The sequence below is a fragment of the Delphinapterus leucas genome, chromosome 2 (assembly GCF_059928025.1).
Source record: "Delphinapterus leucas isolate spDelLeu-1000000601 "Yukka" chromosome 2, BTC_Dleu_Yukka2, whole genome shotgun sequence".
In the NCBI taxonomy this organism is placed as follows: Eukaryota; Metazoa; Chordata; class Mammalia; order Artiodactyla; family Monodontidae; genus Delphinapterus; species Delphinapterus leucas.
This window is the reverse complement of record NC_143130.1, coordinates 105,924,408-105,942,499: the sequence shown is the minus strand read 5'-3', so window position 1 is coordinate 105,942,499 and position 18,092 is coordinate 105,924,408. Positions and strand designations below refer to the sequence as shown.

The window sequence follows — 18,092 nt, the reverse complement described above, 5'->3', positions numbered from 1 at the left end:
GCAGCTTGGGATCTTATTTCCCCGACCGCAGATTGAACCTGTTCCGTTGGCAATGAAAGCGCAGAGTCCTAACCACTGGACCACCAAGGAATTCCCTGAGGACTCTATTTTAATGTATTACACATGATACTTGTAGATTTGGTATAAGCAAGAAGAGTGAGAATATGTATTTGTAGACTCATTATAGTATCTCTGCTCCATCAGTTCTCCTCCCTCAAATATGCATGCGTAATGGCTATATTTTTGTAAACAAGTGCACGGAAACATGAAGCTACACCTTCAGCGGCAAAGGTATGTTAGTACCAAACTGTCAAAAGGAATTAGTGATCCTTCATTTCCAAAATCTAGACTACATACGCTGCCCCACGCGCGCTGTCTTAGTACGACTCGAACTCATTTCCTAATATTCAACATGGCCGCATGCGCGGCTGTAAGCAACATGGCAGCTCTGCCAGGCACCAACATGGCAACCACAGCCTCACCTCACCCGGAAGCGTGAAAGAACTCCCATAAAAAACATACCCGCCATTCCGCCAACACTTAAGGTGGCTCTCGTTTCAGCTTCAAAGGGAGAGCAAAACCGGAAATGACTTTCCGTCCGGTGCGTCTCCCGGGATCTCTTTCCGGTTATGCTTCGGGTGTCCGCATGAGAGTTGGATAATTCTTGGAACTAGGGCTGAGAGGTGGAAGGCAGTCGCTCTTGGTTCGGGACGTGTCTGGGCTGCGAGACCGAAATGTCGGACACGTGGAGCTCTATCCAGGCCCACAAAAAGCAGCTGGATTCTCTGCGGGAGAGGCTGCAGCGGAGGCGGAAGCAGGACTCGGGGCACTTGGGTGAGGCGCGGGACTGTTGGGGCCGAGCCTTAGCCGGGGAGGGCTGGAGGGAACCCTGGAGAAAAACACAGCTCCCGAGTCGGTGCCTTTCCCCAAACTGCCGTTTCTTTAAAGCTTCATACATTGGTACTCTTCTCCCCCCCACCTCAGCAGCACAGACGCTTCACCCTCCTGCAAGTAGTCGCGGCTCCTTCCCAGCCTGGGCCCTGGTTCCGCCGGTTCCGCTTTCTCCGGCCGGAAGCCTCCGCCTCCCCGCGTCAGGTTGACTCCTCTTGAGTCTGTGAGAGCGTCTCACTTGCTAGGCCTTTCAGCCCCCGATCCCTCGAAGCAGCAAGTCCCTTTTTTTAGTTACTCCCGTGGCGCTTTGTTCTTTTCTCGGTTATAGCAATTGCTTTTTAGTGGTCATGTCTTTTGAGATTCGGGGCGCTGTGAGAGCAAGTACGGAACCTTTATATCCACAGTGCCCAGCTCAATGGCCCTCGCAGAGTTAGCACTCGGTGTTGCTAAACGAGTAGAGGAACTGGCATTGTCTTAGACGTTTACACACTGAGCAGGAATCTGAAAACATTTGTTTTTAAACTTTTTCTCCCCTCCCGTTTTCTCCTGTGTCAGTCTTAAAACTTGAAGGAACCTCAAAAGATTAAGTGCTACTCATACCACATCCCCAGCACAAGCCCTGAATTATCTAAGGCAAATCAAAGACCTACAAGGATAATGAGTCCGTACCGCTCATGTGGTAGCTTGTTGCACTGTATATTAGTATACTCGAGTCCGTCTGTAAATCTCGTGTTGAAATATATATTAGGTCCATGCACTTGTAGTCTGGCCCTTGGAATTAGAAGATGCCCTGGCAGGACTCTTACACCATAATGAATGAACGTCTATCGAGTGTCTACAGCGTACATGAGTCTAGTTAGACAAAAGACAGTGTCCCTGCCCTCAAGGAGTTTAAAATTTAGTTGGGGATAAAGGAAAAGTCAGAAATACAATATGACATAGGTAAAATGCCAAATGAATCGATTCCACAATGAGTACAGTGAAGGTAGAAGTAACGAGTCGGTTTAGCCAGTGAAGGCGTCAGGGAAGAGTTGGCACTTGGAATTTGGTCTCTGTGGCTATGTAGGACTTAGACAATTAAAGGGAAGGTAAGAGGGCAGGGTAAGTAGGGGAAGAAGTGCAAGTCATATTATCAGGGATTAATTAATAGAAATTCCACTTCACTTCTCCATGGTATTAACCACACTTTGGTATTAACCAAACATTGCACCATATGCAAAGTTTTTTTTCTTCAGTCAGTTCTTTTCTCACAGAAAATAAAAATGTTCTTACCACATCTAGATTTTTATAGCATTACTGAAATCTGATACTTGTTTACTTCTGAGGTTAATGTTAAAAGACAAGGATATTGAGTAAACTAAAATGTATTCGTGTCATTAATGAATGCAGAATACTATGAACCAAGAATCATTGGGAGACCTTTGTTAGCTGGGCATTTTTAAAGTACAACTTTTTAAAAAAGTGTGGCAAAATACACATAACATAAAATTTACCATCTTAACCATTTTAAAATGTATAGTTGATAGTGTGATGTATATATATTCACACTATTGTGCAACCAATCTCTAGAAGTTTTTTGTCTTGCAAAACTGAAACTGTACCCATTAAACAATAATTCCCAATTCTCCCCTCCTCCCGGGCCCTGGCAACCACCGTTCTATTTTGTTTCTGTGAGTTTGACTACTCTAGATACCTCATGTAAATGGAATCATAAAGTACTTGTCTTTTTGTGACTGGCTGATTTCCCTTAGCATGTCCTCAAGGTTCCTCCATGTTGTAGCAAGTGTCAGAATTTCCTTCCTTTTTAAAGCTGAGTAATATTCCATTGTATGTGTGTACCACATTTTGTTTATCCATTTATCCACTGCTGGATACTTGCTTCCACCTTTTTGGCTATTGTGAATAATGCTGCTGTGAATATGGCTGTGCAGATATCTCTTCAAGATGCTGTTTTCAGCTTTTTTGGATATATAACAGAAGTGGAGTTGCTGGATCATATGGTAATTCTATTTTCAGTTTTCTTAGGAACCACCGTACTGTTTTCCATAGAGTAAAGTACAGATTTTTGAAGTGAGGATTATCACTTCCAATAAATATTTACTTAATTTTAACTGAAACAAAATAAACTTGGCCAGGCTTAGCACATTAGTAAATATGTGAATTGCTCAATATATTTCATCAATGGGATTGAAGATGTGAATATAGATGTTGACATGTTTTAGGGATCAGCAAGTTAGTAGACCAGCCATATTTTTATGTCTTCAAGCTAGTATTTTATTTATCTTCAACGGAGCTCTTAACCAAAGAATGAACTCAAGTATTAAGTATTCCTTTGCAGAGCCCAACACATTAAATTTTTCATTAGATTAGAAGCAGAGTGTCAGCATAGTTACCAGCATAATGGAAGCACTCAGTAAATATACTGAATTAATAACTGAACAAATACTTTCTGAAGGAGTTGGAGCTCAAGGATTCCTAATGATTTTCTGCCAGTGACCCATTTTAAGAATGATAAAACATTGGAGTCTTTCCCCCAAATTTGTAGTGACTTCATGGAATTCACAGAGTGGCTAAAGCCCATCTATAAATAACAGTTGCATTAATCAGCTGTTAGATTTTTTTCCAAAATATTAAACGTGAGCTTCCTCCTCCCAATAACCTGAAAAAGGTATTTTTTTTAAAAAGTATTTTCAGCTTCAGTGTCCTGAATGTCATGAAAAGAATACTCCTAGGAGGTGTTACTAACACAAGGATTCATAACCAGAATCACAGACTGTTTTTTAAAAGAACTGTATTAAAACAAGTGATCAGTCAGATAACCAAAGAGAAAAAAAAAAATGTCTGTATCCAGTTCCAGGGATTGAAAATGTATGTTTAAAGTGGTTCTTTTCATAGACTTCTTGCTTACTTTAAGAAAAATTACACATGACTCAAAGAACATATAAATTTAGTTACCAGAGAAAGTGAAAACTCTGTAAGAAGAAGAAATGTTTATATTATATTCTTGGTAGTATCAGGTTAATTATAAAAAGTACATTTTCAACTTATTGACATTAACATTGGAGCAAAATCATTGCTTTTCCTCAGTGAGATGATGTCTGTTAGGGTATTTGTGTGCCACAACAAAGATCCCGCGTGCCACAACGAAGACCCAACGCAGCCAAATAAATAAATAAATAGGATTATGTTTTTTTTTAAAAAAACGTTCTAGTCTGAGATTCAGCAGAACATAAAAGAATCATACATAAGCAAGGTAAAGAAAGTTCTGCAATTATTTAACATTTCTAGCTAGTATGGAATTGTGGAGTCTGTTTTCCATGTAGGGTATAACTTATTTTCCTAAAATGTAACTGTTCCCCCAAGGTGTTTGGTATACCTCAGCTCCATTTTCCTTAGACTTCTGAGTTAAATTTTACTAAAGTTAGTTCCATTAGAGGGGAAATTTCTAAGTAACCAGAATATCTCTAAATGTAAACTAGTGGCCCACTTATATAGCATTTAACGGAATTCCAATACAGGTTCTGAATGTTTAATATTTCATCTGTATTTTAACTAAATAATCACAGATATTAGGCTCTCCCAAAGGTAATATTTTGTCCCGATTTGAGTTTCTTAACTCTTCTCAAGGTTATGTTGGCTACCCAGCTTGTGAAGTACTAGAGTAAGTGATAAAAATATAGTCAAGAAATATCATTGGTGACCAGGGCTTCAGCAGTTTTATAAAATTTTTGTGTTTCACTTTAAAGGTCGCATCATTCTAACCCCCAACGCTGTCATTTTTTTTTTTTTTTTTTTTTGTGGTACGCGGGCCTCTCACTGTTGTGGCCTCTCCCGTTGCGGAGCACAGGCTCTGGACGCGCAGGCTCAGCCGCCATGGCTTATGGGCCTAGCCTGGATCGGGGTACGAACCCGTGTCCCCTGCATCGGCAGGTGGACTCTCAACCACTGCACCACCAGGGAATCCCTCCTGTCATTTTTATACCCTCTGATGTCCAGTGGCCTTAATTCATTCAAATTCAATTCTTCAAAAAGATTTGATCACAGTGTAGGTTGTTGAAAATATTCCTGGCTTACAGGTTGATTATATCAGCTGTCATTTTAGAGTGACTAAAGGGAGGTGGTATGGACATTTAAATCTACCAAGCTGCTAATTTATTTCCTTGAAGCACAGCAAGGAAAGGAATTAGGAAAAGACCTCTCACCCAACAGAGAAAAGGTAAGTGGTTCCCAGAAAATCCAGGATTATCTTGGCAAAGCAGTGAATGCTTGAGTGTGATTTAATAAAGGGTATCTAGTGCTAAATCTGGTCAGAGAATTTTCTTCATGAAATGAAAGAACTGTGTGTTGTGAATGCTGGAGAACTTGACTCCTGAGGAATGTATACATTGACAATGGTTGCCCTTTTTCATTTTCATTTCTCTTCACTCCTAGATCTTCGGAATCCAGAGGCAGCACTGTCTCCAACCTTCCGTAGTGACAGCCCAGTGCCTACTGCACCCACTTCTGGTGGCCCTAAGCCCAGCACGGCTTCAGCAGTTCCTGAACTAGCTACAGACCCTGAATTAGAGAAGAAGTTGCTACACCACCTCTCTGATCTGGCGCTAACTTTGCCCACTGATGCTGTGTCCATCCGTCTTGCCATCTCCACGGTAATGACCAGATAAGACAAGGTTGGGAACTACCACTGTTTTTCTGCAGTTCATGGTCAGTGTCTTAATGCTTTCCCCCCACCCTCCTTCCTTAGCCAGATGCCCCTGCCACTCAAGATGGGGTGGAAAGCCTCCTACAGAAGTTTGCAGCTCAGGAGTTGATTGAAGTAAAGCGAGGTCTCCTACAAGATGATGCACATCCCACTCTTGTGACCTACGCTGATCATTCCAAGCTCTCTGCCATGATGGGGGCTGTGGCAGAAAAAAAGGGCTCTGGGGAGGTAGCAGGGACTATCACAGGGCAGAAGCGGCGTGCAGAACAGGACTCGACCACAGTAGCTGCCTTTGCTAGCTCTTTGGCCTCTGGTTTGGCCTCTTCAGCGTCAGAAGTAGCCAAGGAGCCAACCAAGAAATCAAGGAAACATGCTGCCTCAGATGTTGATCTGGAGATAGAGAGCCTTCTTAACCAACAATCTACTAAGGAACAACAGAGCAAGAAGGTAGGGGTAGATGGAAATGCTTTCACACATGTACTTTGAATTTTAGCTTTGGTTGAGAGGAATTTACCCCTAGGGCGAAGAGCAGTTCTTAGAATTCAGGGTTTAGAGCAGTGGTTCTCAACTGAGGATGATTTTACCCTCCTCGCAACCCCCAGAGGACATTTGGCAATGTCTGGAGACATGTTTGGTTTTTCACAGCACGGGAGCACTACAGGCATCTAGTGGGTAGAGGCCAGGGATGCTGCAAAGCATCCTACAGTCTTAGCAGGGCAACCTCCATACGACAAAGAGTTATTTGGCCCAGAATGTAAACAATGCACCAATGTTGGGAAACTCGGATTTAGAGAATCTTTTTCATTGTATCTGTTTGGAAGGATCATCAGATCTTGAGAAGAGGAATCCAAATATAGTAATAGAGGGGACGAATACTGGAAGATAGCCATATGGACCAATAATTATGGAAATTGATTGTACAGTGTGGAATGGCATTGTAGTGGTTTCTGAGTCTATTAAATATTGGACCCACAATAGTTATCCATTTCCTACCGCTCCCCCATCCCCTGCTTATAGAATTGTTGCATAGGCTCTGAGCTAAACACTAAAGTGCTTAGCACTGTGCCTTGGTTCAGTACCTAATAAATGTAAGTGGTTTTGGTTGGAAGGAATGCTTTCCTGGGGAGGGGAGTTTAGCTTAATGCTTAGCAGTAGGAACCAGTCTTTTTATATTTTAATTTCATCCCAAATGCACATTTGTGAGAAAGGACTAAACCCATGACACATCTCTTCTCCTAGGGCTCCAATTTTCCCATATTAACTTAGTCTATTGACCCCTCATAGGACATTGATGTCAAGTAGAATTTGCAGAGGTGGTTTAAGGGCTAATTTTATCTACAAACCCTTTTAAGACCAAGGTTTCTTCTGTCACAGGTTAGTCAGGAGATCCTAGAGCTACTGAATACTACAACAGCCAAGGAACAATCCATAGTTGAAAAGTTTCGCTCACGAGGTCGGGCTCAAGTGCAAGAGTTCTGTGACTATGGAACCAAGGAGGAGTGCATGAAAGCCAGTGATGCTGACCGGCCCTGTCGCAAGCTGCACTTCAGGTCTTTTGGGAGGGAGGGGGTTGGATGGGTCTCCTAGAAGCAGTCATTCTTTTTAAACACATTTCTTCCGGTTATTGGGTTTCTGTCTTTAATCCTGTTATTAAGTGGTTTTAATATGATTTGTCTAAGACTTCCAGACTCTGAAGGTAAACTTTCAGAAGTAGTGTTCTATGGGAGGGAATACAGGCTGCACTCCCAAAAGGATGTGAGATTTAAAGAAAAAAATGCCCCTCTGTTCTTGCAATAGCAAGACATCTCTGTCTCCGAGCCCCAGTGAAAGTTAAAGTTCTCTGGAAGAAGGATGATCTTAGGAGAAACAGGAACCTGAGCTGTTAGGTAGGTGCTTTATTCTGCTCTGACTAGCAAGCCCTTCCTTCCTGTCATAAGGAAGTTAACTCTTTGCTCAGAGAGGAATTAAAACTCTTCTTTAGTGTAAATTACAGATTTAAATGTCACCTGCGTTCCTTATTTGAAAACTTGTGGAGGCAGCTCTAATGATAGTGAAAGACTAGAAATTTTGCAACAATTTGGACCTCGAACTGTGGCATCTAACTGGAACACCATCTTGATTCCAATTCTCCCTTTTTATTTCCCCAGACGGATCATCAATAAACACACTGATGAGTCATTAGGTGACTGCTCTTTCCTTAACACATGTTTCCACATGGATACCTGCAAATATGTTCACTATGAAATTGATGCTTGCATGGATTCTGAAGCTCCTGGAAGCAAAGACCATACACCAAGCCAGGAGCTTGCCCTTACACAGAGCGTTGGAGGTGACTCCAATGCAGATCGACTCTTCCCACCTCAGGTACCTATCTGCTCAGAAAACTTACCTCAACTTAAGGACCTTTATCTTAGTAGGGTAGCCATACATGTAGGAAAGCAGGGCATAAATCACCAGTCCGCCCTGCTGATTGGGAATGGAGTGGGATAGATATGCATCTAAGGGAATAGGAAAATCAAATGTAAAAAGAGGGACTGGGGCCATGAATCTAAGAGTAAAGGAAGGGAAGATGACCAAATACCACCTCATGCAGTGGATCTGTTGTGATATCCGCTACCTGGACGTCAGTATCTTGGGCAAGTTTGCAGTTGTGATGGCTGACCCACCCTGGGATATTCACATGGAGCTGCCCTATGGGACCCTGACAGATGATGAGATGCGCAGGCTCAACATACCAGTACTGCAGGATGATGGCTTTCTCTTCCTCTGGGTCACAGGCAGGTAATGCAGTTCAAAGATATGTAGGTATGGGCAGATATAGTATAGAGTGAGTACTGGGTGGGGATAAAACCCTGGGTTTTCCTAGCCCTGCTATTAAATATGTAAGTGAGTCAGCCTTTTTTACCTACTGAGATCTAATGCCTGTTTATAACACAAATGACACATGAATTCTATGTAACTCTACATTTGTTGCTTGTGAAAGGTAAGGTCATTGAGAATAGATACTAAGTTTTATTTTTTCATTCTTAGATCCATTCTGTTGCCCTAATGGTGTCTCGCATGTTCACTGAATGTCTACTGAAGACAACACATGTATCTTGAAGGGAGAAGAAATATGGGCATGGAAATAGCTGTTTAACCTTTATTTCTTTCTAGGGCCATGGAGTTGGGCAGAGAATGTCTGAACCTCTGGGGGTAAGTAACGATCATTGTGTTGCTTTCTTTTGAGGGAATTAAGTACATAATTACTGTAGTTGATATGTGTTCCTTTCTTTCAGAGTATTCTGTGATTCCTTGCCTCTGTAGAATAGATGGCACCACCCCTAAACTGTGAAAGCCTGATTAAAGCTCTAATTCTTTTTCTTATACCCCACAGTTACGAACGGGTAGATGAAATTATCTGGGTGAAGACAAATCAACTGCAACGCATCATTCGGACAGGCCGCACAGGTCATTGGTTGAACCATGGGAAGGAACACTGCTTGGTGAGCAGCAGTGGGGCCCAATTCAATAAGTGGAGCAAAAAATAGGAATTGTTTGATTGCTTATTGAGAAACAGTTCGAATGCTGGGGTTTCATAAGGTAATCTGTTCTCTGGTGAGCAGGTTGGTGTCAAAGGAAATCCCCAAGGCTTCAACCAGGGTCTGGATTGTGATGTGATCGTAGCTGAGGTATGTACTTTGCCCAGGCATCCAAAGATGCACATTTTAAAACTGCTATCAGTTATTTTAGTCAGGTATATTCTTATCCCAGGTTTTCTCATTGGGATCATAAACATAAAGGGAAAGGGCTAGAATTTCAATCTTGGGTAACGTAAAAGTAGCTAGAGCTTTTATTTCCTAGGTTCGTTCCACTAGTCATAAACCAGATGAAATCTATGGCATGATTGAAAGACTGTCCCCTGGCACTCGCAAGATTGAGTTATTTGGACGACCACACAATGTGCAACCGAACTGGTAAGGTGACCAGAGAACATGCTAGCCCCCAAGGGCAAAACTGTTTATGGTCAAGGACAGAAGTTAGTAGAGCTTCACCTCACATTCCACTAGTCTATAAATGGGCTTCAGAGGATTCTTAAGCAACCAACATTCATTGGGAACCCAGCAGGTTTTAAGATTTAAACCACTGCTCTTAAGGTCTCCACTGTTACAACCTAAAGATCTTTGTTATTCTATGGAATGTACTGAATCTGCCCCCTGGTGGTTACTGAGAATCTGTGTAATCTGTCAACAATTTTAATCTTTCATTCTGTTAGTAGAGCTTTAAAAGACGTGCTGCTAGCATTTCACTAATCCAAAGGATACTCACTGGCAGCAGCAACTTTGTGAAGTAGGCCTGGTTAAACATAAGTTATTAACCCTTAATTAGTACAGATCCAGCCTTTTTTAACACCAGAATCTGTGCCCAATTTCTAACCAGCCATACTACCATATACTATACTAATAATAATATCTTTTTAAAAGAATTGGCACGAATATTCAATGAGATGATAGGCAGTCTTAATAAAAAGTACGTATCTTTTAACAGTATTAAGCCTTTAAATTCCAGGATTTTTGGTTTGCCCCATCTTTCCCCATGCTTCAGGATCACCCTTGGAAATCAACTGGATGGGATCCACCTACTAGACCCAGATGTGGTTGCCCGGTTCAAGCAAAGGTATCCAGATGGTATCATCTCTAAACCTAAGAATCTATAGAAGTACTTCTAAACCTAAGCATCCATAGCCATGGCTCTGCAGGCTGCACCTGAAGAGTAATATTTGTACAATAGTTTTTTTTCCTTATTTAAATAAAACTTTGTATTGTAGTTGGGATTTCGAGGTCAAGTTCTGGCTCTGCCACTTAACAGTGTGTGATCTTGTGTAACTCATCTCTCAGTATGATTACTTATATGTAGACTGGGAATATTACCTACCTCATGGGGTTGCTATAAGGGTTCAAACTAAATGAATGCTTGAAAAACATTAAAATATTGATTATACTGTATAGGATCAAAGTGATTAGCGATTAGTGCTAGTAGACATGGTAATCAAGAAGGGTGTTCTCTGGGACAACATTTCTCAAGGTAAGATTTGAGTTTCATTTAAGATTATCATCACTAGGGCTATCATGCTCGAAATGTTGCTTATTCTGTTACAACTATGTGGCTTTGCTAGTCTATTATTCGTTTATTTCCAAGAAAAGTGAAATAAGCACATCTTACATTAAATTTAAATAAGTGCCTAGAGTATGCCGAGAATTAGCCTATATATTATATAAGTGAAAACACCTTTGGCCTATCTTTTAAAAGATACTTCATCAAACACAAGTGAATGCAACTTCTGTAGACTTTGGTGAAAGTCTTATATTAAGGATGTAGAGTTCTGCCTTTTGCACTCAAAAACTGTGATAACTGAGATAAGGAGGAGCGTTGACTACAGAAATATTGCAGAGAAATAAATAAAAGACGCTCCTAGGTGATGTTATTTTCTCTACAGCCCAGTCTGCTTACTATGTTGAAAACCTTTGTTCTCAAAGTAATTAATGTGCAGATGTGATAGTAATAGTTCCCTGTTTAAGAAGTAACCTTTAATGCAGCCTTTTTTTTAGCCCCTTTAAAATGGATGCACACAGTGATGTTTTCTCCTAGGCTCAAAGCTGAGTATTATCCTATCATTTTAATAGTATTTTAGGCAAGTCCTATGACAATTATACCAACAAGTTTTCCTCAAACAATTCCCCACCCCTAGCCACCACCCCTATGTTCTGCTTGTTCATATGCCCTTCACCCTTTCCCCTGTTATTATCACTGATATCTCTGCTTGTACGTGAAAGTAAAAAGCAATTCCAGCAAACTCAATGGCCCTGCTCCATAGCCTGGCCCCTGTAGAAGAGAGACAAAAGGGGAGAAACGTGAAGGACATAAAGGACCATCATGGGTTGAGATCAGGCACTACCAGAAGCCCAGCTTGTCTTTTTAAAAACAGGCTCGGTGGACATGTTCCCAGCAGGTAAGTCTTCACTGGCTTGGAGAACAGGACTACTTCACAAACACTACTGTGTTTGAGTTTCTAGAGGCTACCCAGGCCAAGAAGACATCCCTAAGAAAGAAAAAGATACACACAAACTCAGAATTACAGCCTAGATATATTCTTTTTAAACGTTGTCTTAAACAAATAGGTTGACATATATCACCCAATAGGAATATAAGGGCAGTGGGCCTAAGAGTCAGAAGTATAGGCAATCCTAATTTACTTTGGAGGATTTGAGATAGGAAATACCAATGCCTTGTTTCATGGATGTAGGTCAATCTCAGGAAAATTGGGGAAATGGGCAAAATCTTCAGAACTTCTTCCCTTTCCCCCTATACTTAGCACCTTATTGTGCTACTTACCGCCTATCCATTCCTTCTCAAATTCTAATTCCCTAAGAGGTCTGATTTGCACTAAGGAGATAAGCTAAACTAAGATTCAGTCACCACCAGCTTGATGTGTCATATTTTTAAAGAGCACACACAGAGGTAATGTAACTGAAAAGTGTGAACTGCTCATTATGTCATCTTTATCTACATGGCAAATGTAAGCTTTTTTTAAGCAGGGGAACTTCTCTAGTAGCTTCTACAATCAGATGTATATAGCAACCTACTCTACCAAAGGTAAGGTGGTACTGATTATATGCTCAGGGTTACTGTGTTTTCCAACACAGTTTATTTAGTCATACTTGAATTATAAGAAGGGGAACTGTAAGCTCACCTGCAGTGCTTCACCACGCACTCATTGCTGCAGTACTCATTGTCCCAGTCCTTACTCACAACGGGAGGGTTCTCACAGCCGGACCTCACACATCGAGGCTGGGGTGAGAGCGTCATAGGAGACCCACTCACCAATTCAACATCCATTTGAGAAGGAGACTCAACCTGTGAGAGGGAGAGAGCACCAAAGATGGATTGGATTGCTACTTACCTAGCTAGCCAGCTAGTCAAATTAACTCTAGGATCCAATGGAGCAACAGATGTTACAGTCCCTCATAGATGGGGGTACAGTTCCAAAAGAAGGTGAGTTCTTGGTCTTCTCTATATCCAGCTTTAGAATTTTGCCATGCAGATTGACATGAAGATGCTTCCTATAAGGGGAATGCTGCCATACTGCTGGTGTTTAATCTTAATTTTACCTATCACTGACCTTATTCTACAGTTGAATAATATTCCTCTGAAAATATCAAATCAATAGGATGTGAATAGAGGTTGGGTCACCTCAACTAAGATCAGAGACTAAGAAGATAAAACATGGTGCCATTAGCAAAAAGGAAAAAAACTTAGAGATTAATAGTTTCCTGGTTTTGAAGGGGTGGGGTGGGTGGTATTTTTCTTTAAAATGACTGCTTCATTCATTGTGGGACTATAGTCACAAACAGACCCGTATTTCAAAATGACTACTGGTCAGGTACAAATTAAAACTAGGGTAAATTGGCATCTGTTTGTTTCTGAAAAGACTCAATGATACTAACCAGTTGAATTTTTCTACCTGTATTCCCTACCCATCCCCTTAAAAACATCAAGCCAAGCAGTCAAGGTTTGGGAGAAATGGAAGGATTTATCTCCAAAGCTTTGGATCCTTGGGTAAGACACCTGAAAAATAACTCTATGCTTAGGATATATCTTTAGTTGACTACCGTATTACTTCTGCTTAGTTAAGGAGTAGTCTAGGATAGGAGGCCCTCTTAATGTTTCTCACCAAGAACACTACAGAGTATCTTGCAGGGAACTGACAGGATATTTCATACGCCTAGTTGTGCCAGGCATTAAATGCTAGTAGCAACCCCTGCTTTTATTAGATCAACCAAAAATGCTTACACATTTTCACTGGTCTAGAGGAAATACTTGAAAACAGAGGCTCACCTCAGGAACTACATCTGTGATCATCTCACAGATTGTCTCAGGAGAGGTTTCCTCCACTGTGTGGGTCTCAGGGCTGCTGTTCACAGGCCGCTCCGGACTCCTTTCTACAGGTGGTGGAACCAAGGTAGTCTGCATTTTTAGAGTGGGCGGAGGCACAAGCTTGACCTGCAGTGGCGGCGGCTGCTGCTGTAGATTGATTCGAAATTTCTGAGGTGGGGGCTGCTGCATGGCCTGCAGCGGGGGAGGCTGCTGCAGAATGGCGACTTGCTGCTGAGCCGGGGGCTGAGGCATTTGCTGCAACGGAGGGGGTTGTAGTCGGGGCGGAGGCAGTTGCATGGAAGCTGCTGCTGCAGCTGCTGCCTGCAGCACTGACCTAGTGACGATCTGGGCTTGCTGACTAGGCTGGATAGTAGCTGTACTGGTTTGGCCTAGTTGGATCCCCCGGGAGGTCACCACTGTGGCTGGGATAACGGTAACCATCCCTCCTTGAGACATAGTAATAGAAGAGGGCAACATCTGTTTGGTAATAATCAACTTGGTAATATTGGGCTGACCCCCAGCCCCAGAAGATGCCTGGTTTGCTACATAGGATGAAAGAGTGGAATTAACAACAATGGAAGGAGACAGGGCAGGGGGCTCTGTTGAGGCTGCTGCTGGAGAGGCTGGCTCAGCAGTAGTCACAGGAGGTGGAGAAGGAGTCTGTGATGGGGGCGCTGGATCCAATTCCACTGTTTCCACAGTAGCCTAAAAGAAGACCAAAAAAAAAAAAAAATCAGGAGATTTATTCTCTCCCCCAGGACATACTCACTCTAATCACCTCCCAAGAAAAGGTACATCACAGACTGGGGGGGCGGGGGGTACGAAGAGAAAGAAAGAAAAAAGAGCAGCCATGTGTCTGCCTGGCTAAAGTAAACAATGAAAATAAACTCAGACTGTTTGGCAAGGTTTACGATGGAAACAAATGGGAAACCTGTTACATACTTTTGAGCTTTTAATAACTATATACTATTAATAGGTTCCACAGGTTTTTGGTGGTATTTACTTCTAATTGCTAATATACAGCTTTAAAAATGTTTTTATTGGTTTAAATATCCACCTACCCCAATCTTCTTACCTGACACTCTTGATTGTCTTTATAAGCAGCCAGAGCCTTCAGATACTCTTTCTTGGCAGCTTCAGTTTTCCTCTTATATACCTGCATGAAAAACAGACTGTTTAGAAAGTCCACAAACTCCTAATAAAGACTGATAATCCTACATTATTCATCAATGAAAGACAATTCATCTCAGTCTAAATATTGACAACTCCTGAAAGCTAGTAATCAAGACAGCCACCATGGCAGACTTTCCAGTGACCATGCATCTGAAAGCCAGCCAATCAACAGTAGGCTTGCAGAATAGCTACACTTCTAAAGCCAACAGCAACCCTTGCTCACACCTGTGTAATCAGAACAAATCCTGACCCCCAATAAGATGAGTAGTCTGCTTAGTCTGGGATTGTGTCTAACCAGTATACTTTCCCTTAAGGAAATGTGCTAAACTGTTTGCAATGATAGCCACAAGAATTCTTCCTGTGCCGCATACCTAGTCTTCCGTCAACAGCTGAAACTTATTTCCCATTCCTTTGAATTTGGGCTAGCTCTGTGAGTTGCTTTAACCATTAGAATGTGGCTGAATTGACAAAAAGAGAACTTGGGGACATCTGTTTTTGTTCTCTTGGAATACTGCTCTAACTCTGCCATAGTGTAAAGAAGCCAGTCTAGCCTATTTGGAGGATGAGACACCATATGAAAGAGAACCAAGGCATTTCAGCCAACAGGTAGCACCAACTGCCAGGCACGGGAGCAAGGTCATCTTGATAAGCCATACCAGCTGTTGTTTGGGTACGACCATAGGAATGAGCCCAGGTAAGAACACCAGGAAAAACACCCAACCAATTTACAGAATCAGAAGAAATAATAAATTGGGGACTTCCCTGGTGGTCCAGTGGTTAAGAAATAAGACGACCTGGGGAGTGTAGGGTAATGATAATTATAGCCATCTTCAATTTCAACTGTATCTTATATTCATGTAGTATCACAATTTTCATTTGTTTAATCCAGGTTAAATTTAGGGAGGTTAACTATAGTTCTCAAGTTTATATGAGGCCAATGAAAAAATTCAAACTTGGCTGTGGATTTTAGAGTTAGCTACAGCATGCAACTCACCAAAGAATAGCCTAATTTTACAGATAGAAAAAAAAGGCATAGAAAGATTCAGTGTTTTTTATAATAATTTTTTTTTAATTTGTTTTTATTTATTTATTTTTTAAATATTTAAATATTTTTCTTTGGCTGCACCGCGTCTTAGTTGTGGCATGTGGGATCTAGTTCCCTGACCAGGGATTGAACCCGGGCCCCCCGCATTGGGAGCATGGAGTCTTGGCCACTGGACCACCAGGGAACTCCCTATAGTATTTAGATGGGTATTTGGGATTCAGTGTATGGCTGCAACTTTTAAGATGAAGGATGATCTTGAATGCCATTAACAAAGAGCTGATATGAAATAAGAACACATAAGAAAGTTAAAACTTGAACATTCACTAACCACTAGTTCCTTGTTACTTGCTCACCTGTTTTTGCTCCTCTCCAAGACTGTCCCACATGGAAGCCACAATTTTTGAAACCTCCCCAAAAGTGGCATTGGGATTCTGTCCCTTGATGGCAGCCTGTGTGTCACGAAAGAATAAAGCATATGCTGAAACTGGTTTTTGAGGTTCATTAGGATCCTTCTTTTTTCTCTTCTTTGGGGCCTTCTGCTTTTTCCCTGCTTCCACCACAACTGTCTTCTGGCTGGGAAGTTGCTGTGGGGGGGGAAAGAGAGAGAATTACAAGAAGAAGAGAAGTATCATGTCGGGAGAACTGAAAGAAAAGGACTTTTATATGGGGTAAACTAGTCACATGAATGGAATTCTCAGAAATGCTAAAAGTAAAGGCAATAGGATTAAGACAGTAAAGTACGTGAGAACCAATAAGAATGGAGATTGGAAGGAGCATTATAAACTATAACTAGAGAGGCAGGACCCCATACCCAGAAAAGAGCAGAGGAGACAGCAGGGCAGGAGTAAAGAATACTTAGTAGGAGCTGTAGGTCAAGAGTTTTATCCCAGAATAATATGGCAGATTTGACTTTGGCAGGGAATGCCTCACCCTCCGGAATTCCTCAACACCATCCTCATGAAGTGAACTAGTAGGTGAAGGTGTGGTTGAAAGACGATCCTCAGGTGACTGGGCAGGTGGCAGGATGGTGCCACCCCCTAAGCTCAAACCAAGTTGAGAACTCAGTTCTGACTGATCAATGGTGGTCAGCTGGCTATGCCCCATCAAGCCAGATGTCATGTCTGTCATTGGTACATCAATTGTAACAGGTGGATTGGCACTATACTGAGTTCCTATAGAATGATCCAAGTCCTGAGAGAAGCAGAAGGACTAATTAAACACTAAATATAAAAAACACTACCCTTCCCTTCCCCCCACCGGAATTCAGGACAATTTATAAACCCTCTGCTTACCCAGAAAGTATCATCATTTAAACAAACATCAAATAATTTGTCTACATATAAAACATATTAAGCTTTTTAATAAAGTACAGAAATTACAAATTGAGTACTAAGTCACTTCTTTGTACTCAAAGGCCTATTCCAAAATAACTAAAAATAACCAAAGAAGTCATAATTTTGGACAAGTTAATTTAAAGAGCAAGTAAGTTATTCAGTAATCTAGAGTGATGACACACAGGGGAATGAAAAACTTTCTCCCTGTACCCTCCTAAATAACGGCTCTTAAAGCTGCAATACATAGGCAAATCAGAGTGCATAAGGGCAATGTTAGAGATGTTTGGCATCAAGTACAGTGGGTGAAGATGTGCTACTAATGAGATGTGCTAGAAGCCCAAATACACTGATTTATAACACATACTAATCCACAATTAATACTTTTGGTTCAGACAGTTTTTTGAATACATCCCTCAACATGCCAGCAATCACACTCACACTTGAATCCTAGGATATGAAAGCCATAGTAGTAGGGAAAAAACTTTTCTTTCAAAAATCCCAATAAATCATTTTCATTTCAGGGTTAACACTGGACATTTTACAATTTTAAACCAGTTTTCAAGTAAAATTGATTCAGATGATACATCTCACTTATTCAGGGGAAACGAGGTCTTTGTTGGTGAGCCTTTAGCCAGAAGAATGGAAAATAAATACTACCCAAGTGTAGCAGGGAATAGAGTTACTTATGTCTCCCCTAACACCATGCCCATGAGCTTGGGTAAGCCTGATGATGTCTTGCCCCTTACCATGGTCAAGCCCCCACTCAGGAGCCCCCCGCCCTGCTCCATCAAGCCATGGGTCATGCCCACAGGCATGTCCAATGTCTGGACCCCATACTGGGCTGAAAAGCTGCCATCCTGAGAGGAGGAAGGGTCTGCCAGGTCATCAAAGTGGCCAACCACATCTGAGACAGCCAGTGAGGGATCAGAATCCAAGGAGATAGGGGGGATTTCAAATTCTTCATCACCCAGGCTTGGTGTATGGAATGTCTGTAGGGAGGAAAAAAAGGGAAAAAGACTTAGTGGGAAGAGGA

At 41.7% G+C, this 18,092-nt stretch overlaps 2 protein-coding genes across 7 annotated transcripts in view; one reads left to right on the top strand and one right to left on the bottom strand.

The window, feature by feature from the left end:
- Nucleotides 1–18,092, bottom strand: part of TOX4 (TOX high mobility group box family member 4) — a 62,587-nt gene that overhangs the window by 37,142 nt on the left and 7,353 nt on the right. For all 6 annotated transcript variants that reach the window (XM_089905481.1, XM_089905489.1, XM_089905491.1 and 3 more), the window contains 7 exons: nucleotides 17,806–18,048; nucleotides 16,656–16,916; nucleotides 16,079–16,309; nucleotides 14,583–14,663; nucleotides 13,469–14,212; nucleotides 12,324–12,487; nucleotides 523–11,672 (listed from right to left, as the gene is read on the bottom strand). In XM_089905481.1, the coding sequence (XP_089761607.1) occupies nucleotides 11,612–11,672; nucleotides 12,324–12,487; nucleotides 13,469–14,212; nucleotides 14,583–14,663; nucleotides 16,079–16,309; nucleotides 16,656–16,916; nucleotides 17,806–18,048 (1,785 nt within the window). In that variant the 3' untranslated portion in view covers nucleotides 523–11,611. The remainder of the gene's footprint in view (nucleotides 1–522; nucleotides 11,673–12,323; nucleotides 12,488–13,468; nucleotides 14,213–14,582; nucleotides 14,664–16,078; nucleotides 16,310–16,655; nucleotides 16,917–17,805; nucleotides 18,049–18,092) is intronic.
- On the top strand, nucleotides 608–10,399 carry METTL3 (methyltransferase 3, N6-adenosine-methyltransferase complex catalytic subunit). Its single transcript, XM_022587671.2, has 11 exons — nucleotides 608–834; nucleotides 5,323–5,540; nucleotides 5,636–6,040; nucleotides 6,968–7,143; nucleotides 7,741–7,957; nucleotides 8,187–8,374; nucleotides 8,750–8,788; nucleotides 8,970–9,078; nucleotides 9,199–9,264; nucleotides 9,437–9,549; nucleotides 10,178–10,399. The coding sequence occupies exons 1-11, from the start codon at nucleotides 735–737 to the stop codon at nucleotides 10,287–10,289; spliced, it is 1,743 nt and encodes a 580-aa protein (XP_022443379.1). The 5' UTR covers nucleotides 608–734; the 3' UTR covers nucleotides 10,290–10,399.